This window comes from Oncorhynchus kisutch, linkage group LG29 (assembly GCF_002021735.2).
Source record: "Oncorhynchus kisutch isolate 150728-3 linkage group LG29, Okis_V2, whole genome shotgun sequence".
NCBI lineage: Eukaryota > Metazoa > Chordata > Actinopteri > Salmoniformes > Salmonidae > Oncorhynchus > Oncorhynchus kisutch.
This window is the reverse complement of record NC_034202.2, coordinates 2,287,143-2,294,274: the sequence shown is the minus strand read 5'-3', so window position 1 is coordinate 2,294,274 and position 7,132 is coordinate 2,287,143. Positions and strand designations below refer to the sequence as shown.

The window sequence follows — 7,132 nt, the reverse complement described above, 5'->3', positions numbered from 1 at the left end:
ATGATATTTCGTGCTAAACAGCTACATGGTAAACCACATCTTGTTCCATAGCATTTATTATTATATGCCACTAGTCAACGATGGGCACAGAGATGATTTATACCTTGCTTGCTCTCAAGAAAAACTAAATATAAAAGTCCTCCAGTTGTTGCTGACAGCATAATTCAGTTTAGCTGATATATTTCTCGAAGGGGTTTATGTAGACATGTTGATGTGTCAATGGTAGTTATGTCTATGAATCTGTTAAAATTAGCCACCCCTGGGTGGCTGTGAGATGTAATTTGGAGCTTGATGTTTCTGGTTAAGCATAGGAGGCAGCTTTCATTAATTTGTTTCCTCTTTTGTTTACTGCCGCTAACAACTTCACACAGTTAATCAAATTGAACCTTTTACACCAAATTTGCCTCCTGATGTCCTACCCTGAAATTGACAGTTCACAAATATACATGATTTTGCACTTAAGGGCTATTGTCACACAAACACCCAATACTAAATTGACCCCTATGCACTTGTTATCTAGCTCTACTTCGCCCTCCGGTAGACTAAATGGAATTTTCACCATATTGTAATCCTCACAGCTCTCCACAAGTGCATAGGGCAGCCTGGGTTACTGAAAATACTCTGCTTTGTGCTTGCTCTTAGAATATGCAAACTAAAAATAATTTATACTCTTTGGATGACTGATTTTGCTCTGGAACTAAAGTCTGTAGATTCACAAGAATATTAGCCCCTAGTGTGGAAAGAGCAGTTCGTCACACATGCCATGTTTGTGTTCAATCTGAACAGGAATACAGGTTCCACAGCCAAATTCACTACCACTATTCTAAATATACAACACGGCGCTTTACAGCCAGCCCAACAGTTTTTTCCCCACTAATCAGTTCTGAAAATATCCGATTGTGATTGGACAAAACAAAATTTGGCTCCCATAGAGAGGGCAAATGACAAGGACACTTGTTTCCAGTTTTATTGCAGCAGGCACTTCACAACAAAATCCCCCATTGTTCAATATACCCCACCCTGCATACCAATTAATTGAATCTCAATCTCTTTATATTAAAATGTACTTCTGTCTGTACAAAAATGACAATGAGAAAAAAATGAAATACTACACTAACATATCAGACATACACTCGCAAGCACACTGAATGTCACACACACACACAGGTATAATGGTACAGTACCATTTAATGTACACCCTTCCTCTGACCGGCCATGTCTCTTTTCCTTCCTTCCTTTTCCCACCCTCAAAGAAACATGCTGATGCTTCTCAATGGTATTAGAACAGAAATGCAATAAAGAACGAGCAAATAACTCGTGATTGGGGAAAAATGATAATCCTATACATGAACACATATCCTTTCCTAAATTACAGCTATCCCATACATTTTCAAACTAAAAATAAATGTTCCCTTTGTGTTTTGTCTTTAACTTATGTAGTGTAAGGGTTTTTTCAGTAAGAAATTGTGATAATCTACTTTCCCTTCCACAGAAGGCAGTCACTCCTCTTGCCAGTGGTCATCCGAGACACTCCACGTGATAAGGCCCCTCCCTTCAAACGGTCTTTCGGGCCGTCAGAACTCGTACGATTGACCCTAAGCCCCCAACTGCGAAAGCCTGAGTGAAGAAAGAGGGGAAGAAACAAATGATAAAAACACAGGTGGCACCTTAATTGGGGAGGACGGGCTCATAGTAATGGTTGAACATGGTTTTGGGTTTGATACCATTATGAGCCAAACTCCCCTCAGTAGCCTCCTGTGCATCATATTTCCATGAACATTAGATGGACTAGAGTTTAAAGATTGCACAAGTTCAGATATAGCTTTCACACCTTTTCGTGCCACTGTAGGAGAATGGCACTGCTATTGTCGGAGGGCTTCTCGAAGCCTCTATATATGTACTTCATAAGCAGGTCCACCCCGCTTCTGTCAAGAGACTTGACGGCTGGCTCAATATCACTTGACTTAAATGATGTCAACACTCTCAGCACTATTGCCAGAGCCCTTTCCTGAAAGACAGAACAAGACAGCAAGAAAATATGTTTACAAAAGTTATTTACACCAGTGCAGATTCCCAAGAGAGGCAACGTGTTTGGGATGCTTGCTAAGCCTCTCATACAATGAGCTAGCATTCTAAACCAATGTTAATATAGACTCCAAGCACACTTCATGACCAAAACTATGTGGACACCTGCTCGTCAAACATCTCATTCCAAACTCATGGGCATTAATATGGAGCTGCCCCCGCCCCCCCCCCTTTGCTGCCCGAACAGCCTCCACTCTTCTGGGAAGGCTCTCCGCGAGATGTTGGAACATTGCTGCAGGGACTTGCTTCCATTCAGCCACAAGCATTAATGTGATTGGGCTCGCAGTTACCATCCCAAAGGTGTTCAATGGGGTTGAGGTCAGGGCTCTGTGCAGGCCAGTCAAGTTCTTCCACACCAAACTCGACAAACCATTTCTGTATGGACCTACGCTTGTGCACTGGGGCATTATGATGAAACAGGAAAGGTCCTTACCCAAACTGTTTCCACAAAGTTGGAAGCACATAATTGTCTAGAATGTCATTGTATGCTGTAATGTTAAGATTAGCCTTCACTGTAACCAAGGGGCCAAGGTCAAACCATGGTAAACAGCCCCAGACCATTATTCCTCCTCCACCAAACTTTACAGTTGGCACTATGCATTTGGGCAGGTAGCGTTCTCCTGGCATCCACCAAACCCAGATTTGTCCTTCAGACTGCCAGATGGTGAGCGCGATTCATCGTTGCTTCCAGAAGCACCATCGAGAGCATCACTGCCTGGTATGGCAACTGCGCGGCCTCCCACCGCAAGGCACTACAGAGGGTTGTGCGAATGGCCCAGTATATCACTGGGGCCAAGCTTCCCACCATCCAGGACCTCTATACCAGGCTGTGTCAGAGGAAGGCCCTAAAAATTGTCAAAGACACCAGCCACCCTAATCATAGACTGTTCCCTCTGCTACCGGAGCGCCAAGTCTAGGTTAGGGTTAGAGGCTTCTAAACAGCTTCTATCCCCAAGCCATAAGACTCCTGAACATCTAATCAAATGGCTACCCAGACTATATGCCCCCCCCACCACCACCCCTCTTTACACCACTGCTACTCTTGTCAACTATGCGTAGTCACTTCAATAACCCTACCTACATGTACATACTACCTCAACTAACCGGCACATTGACTCTGTACCGGTACCCCCCTGTAAATAGTCTCGCTATTGTTGTTTTACTGCTGCTCTTTAAGTAGTTGTTACTTTTCTCTTACTCTTGTCTGTATTTATTGAAACTGCATTGTTGGTTGGGGGGCTCGTAAGTAAACATGTCATTGATCATACCAGTTGTATTTGGCGCATGTGACTAATAAAATTTGATTTGCGTTTGGAACTCTGTAGTGAGTGTTGAAACGGAGGTCAGATGATTTTTTACGCACTTCAGCACTCAGCAGTTCCGTTCTGTGAGCTTGTATGGCCTACCACTTTGCGGCTGAGCCGTTGTTGCTCCTAGACGTTTCCACAATAACAGCACTTACAGTTGACTGGGGCAGCTCTAGCAGGGCAGAAGATTGACGAACTGACTTGTTGGAATGGTGGCATCCTATGACGGTGCCACATTGAAAGTTATTGAGCTCTTCAGTAATGCTTTTCCAATGCCAATGTTTTCTAAGGTCGATTGCATGGCTGTGGGCTTAATTTCATACACCTGTCAGCAACGGGTGTGGCTGAAATAGCCGAATAAACTCATTTGAAGGGATGTCCACATACTTTTGTATATATCGTGTACCTTCCCACAAAGTTACATGAATGTCAGATGAAAGTCTTGACCCCTCACCTTTACTGCTGGATTCTTAGTGTTGAGAGGAGGGTTGCGCAGAGCAAGGTGAAAAGCTGTCATCGTGTCTCCTGTGCATTAGTCGGTTAAGGAACTTAACACCGTCTATTGCCATATCCTAAATAGGTTTGAAGGGCAGGAACATTGTACTTCTCCACATTTCCCCCCCCCCCCCACCACCACCAGAGGCAAAAGAAACACACACCTGTTTAGGCGAGGTGCTGGCTAACGGAGTAAGAAAAGGAGAGCCTCACTAGGCGCTCAGATGCAATCATTTCAGAACGAATGTTTTGACAGACAAGCGGTCTTCATCAGGGTATAATGACAACCTAATGCTGGTCACTAATTGATATACATTTAAAAGACACACAGGTGCCTGCAATCATAGCCGGGTGTGGCTTGATTTCATTGGTTGATTTACAGAAATGGAAGGGAAAAAAAAGAAAACATCCCACCATATAATCATAGAAACAAACATTTACAATGGATAGCAAAAATATAAGAAGAAGAATGGCTTCAGATCAAAAGTCTACATTGAGACTAAAGGTAGCAAGGGTCTTTAAATTAAAGATCCAGGTGGCATCTCATTTTAATAAATTGTCAAGGTCACCCCCTCTCCTAGGGAAGGTTGTGTGTTCAATGCAGATATACCGAGGGAACAAAATGGAGTGGTTTGCTTCCAAAAAGTGGGCTGCAACTGGGTACGTCAAGTTTTTGCAGCTAATGGTGTTACGATGCTCAGAGATTCTTTTCACCAAATCAAATTGTGTTAGTCAAACACATATTTAGTAGATTTAGCAGTAGCTAAATGCTTGTGTTCCTAGCTCCAACAGTGCAGTAGTATCTAACAATTCACAAATCTAAAAGTGTTTTATTTATTTTTAAATATTGGGATGAGCAATGTCAGTGGCATTGACTAAAATACAGTAGAATAGAGTACAGTATATACATATGAGATGAGTAAAGCAGTATATAAACAGTGGCCAGTGATTCCATGTATATAGGGCAGCAGCCTCTAAAGGTGCAGGGTTGAGTAGCCAGGTGGTAGCCGGCTAGTGAGAAGCAGACCGCCATCACAGAGGGTGTTGATGCCATTGCCACTATCTAATGTGAGATCCATTTCAAGAGCTCACAGAGGTGTCTGATCATACAGAGCCGGTTCCAGCTCACCTGACCAGAGTGGTACCTCCTCAAATGGAGAAAGATGACACACTGAGAATGAACCGCAGAGAGATAGCTATTGTGCCTCAATAGCTAACAATAGCCTCAAGCAAATCCTCTACTGGTGTCATTGCCCTGAATGTGGCTCACTCGAAATAAACATCCCTCATAAGAGGGCCATGAAGAACCTCCTGACACCCTGCAACTCCTGTCTCACCCAAATCAAACGGCATAGTGATTCCCTCATTAACAGTGCAGCAGCTGCTGGTGCTTTGCATGCTAGCTATAGACAACTATGTTTAGACATAACTAAGTTACCTAGCTAACGAGTAGCTAGAGTCTCGGGTTCCGATAGCTCTGGAGGGCGCCCTGGTCTGGACCAGCGCTAGGATAGTTCAGCCAGGGATATCCTCCAGGCATTGGCTAACTAGCAACCTAAACCGATATAGTTGCATACCATCAGCTAACTACCTAGCAAGATACATGTCAACACGAGCAGAAATTAAATGAGCATTTTGATTTGAGTTAGAGTTGAAAACAAAATCCATTATCAAATCACATCGGCTGTTAGCAAGCTAGCTAGCACATTTAGCTAACGAACATGGGGGCATGAACGTAAAGGATATATCCTGATGAGGTTTTCTATCTCCGTGCCGTCCGGTCCCTGATTATCGACAGCCTCATCGTGGTCATCAACGAATTTGTTCTCATCAAATTCATCTATGTCGAGTTTCCTGAATCGCGACGAAAGAGTGTTTTTCGCCATCAGAAATAGTAGCTAGCAAGCTAAAGCTAGTCCTACACACAGCGCTGTTGCGTTAACGCGAGCCAAGTACAGGGTACTTGCTCTGGATCGGTTCTCCTACTATCTAGCAATCACCGTCTTCGCTAACGGTGTTCTGATTGTAATTTGTCTAGATAATATTATCTGCCAGTGTTACACACATTATTTCACCACCATGTACCTAGCTAACTCGTTTGACACGCAATAGTGTTGCCTAAATTATTTTCACTCAGGTGAAGCCAGCGGCACCTGTCGTCACTTCCGAGTCAAATATATATTTGTAATCCTTCACAATAAGAGTACTGCTGCCATGACTGGGGCGTAACAGTAACGGATTACATTTAATCAGTTACATGCAAACCAATCACAAAAAAACTAATTGTAATCAAATTAGATTATTTTACAAACTAGATTACTTCTTGGATTACTTTTAAATTCAGAAAGGAGAAGAAAAAAATGACACCACTCTGTTTTCTCAACTACATTCAATGCAGTATTGAAAAAAGGTACAAGTTTAAGTTCGTTGCACCTGAGCAAGTCTGACTACAAGTCAGAGACCACTATGATGATACAAGCGTTTCATGGATCCTTTTTGTAGTCTTCTAATGCCTCAGGGGGAAAGTCATCCAAAAGTAATGGAAAGTAATCAGATAACGTTACTGAGGTTGTAATCCCAAAGTTACGTTACTGATTACAATTGTGGACAGGTAACGAGTAACTTTAGCAGATTACATTTAGAAAGTAACCTACCCAACCCTGGATAGTGCAGTATACAGTAGTACACCATTGTCATTCTAAATTATTCTAGTCATCAAACTTAATACATTTAGATTTTTGTGGCCAACTAATGGAATAAAAGGCACTGCAAAAGGTACCGCAAGAGTTTTGCGATTTCAAATCGTCACATCCAAATTGATCAGGTCACACCTCGCCACATCCACCAAATGGGAGAAAATGTACCCCAAAAGCTGTTGTTGAACGACGCACAGCGTTTTGGGGAAACACGTAATTCAGTACAAACTGTCACGCAACGTAGCAAACGTTGAACTGAACACACCCCTGATTTTGTGTTTGTCTATAGGCCTTCGCTATTCCTGCCTAGTTCAATTGATGCTTTTCCTCTGGTTGGCTGTGAAGTTGAGTAATGGGGCTGTTGGGAAAATGTAGCATAAGTTACCACTCAAATTCATATATTGCGTTTTGATACTCCATTTTAGTCTGACTGCAGAATTACTGATCTGCAAATCATCTTGCAATCCAAACGGATTCTCTTAAATGCACTCATTGACCGAACTATATGCCTATGGATGCAAGAACCCAGACCGACAGTCGAAAGATTAA

General features: G+C 42.6%; 1 protein-coding gene across 1 annotated transcript; it reads right to left on the bottom strand.

Moving 5' to 3' along the window:
- Positions 1–942: 942 nt before the first annotated feature.
- On the bottom strand, positions 943–6,062 carry LOC109874089 (actin-related protein 2/3 complex subunit 5-like protein). The gene is made up of 4 exons (XM_020465852.2): positions 5,634–6,062; positions 3,847–3,919; positions 1,832–2,008; positions 943–1,617 (listed from the first exon to the last, which is right to left on the bottom strand). The coding sequence occupies exons 1-4, from the start codon at positions 5,771–5,773 to the stop codon at positions 1,555–1,557; spliced, it is 453 nt and encodes a 150-aa protein (XP_020321441.1). The 5' UTR covers positions 5,774–6,062; the 3' UTR covers positions 943–1,554.
- Between the last annotated feature and the right edge of the window lie 1,070 nt (positions 6,063–7,132).

Excerpts from the sequence above, each read along its gene's own strand:
- LOC109874089 (XM_020465852.2), bottom strand. The coding sequence starts at position 5,773 with ATGGCGAAAAACACTCTTTCGTCGCGATTCAGGAAACTCGACATAGAT. Across the intron at positions 3,920-5,633 it reads ATAGAAAACCTCATCAGGAT|AGGAGACACGATGACAGCTT; the intron begins ATATCCTTTACG and ends CGACTAATGCAC. Across the intron at positions 2,009-3,846 it reads CTAAGAATCCAGCAGTAAAG|GAAAGGGCTCTGGCAATAGT; the intron begins GTGAGGGGTCAA and ends TCTGTCTTTCAG.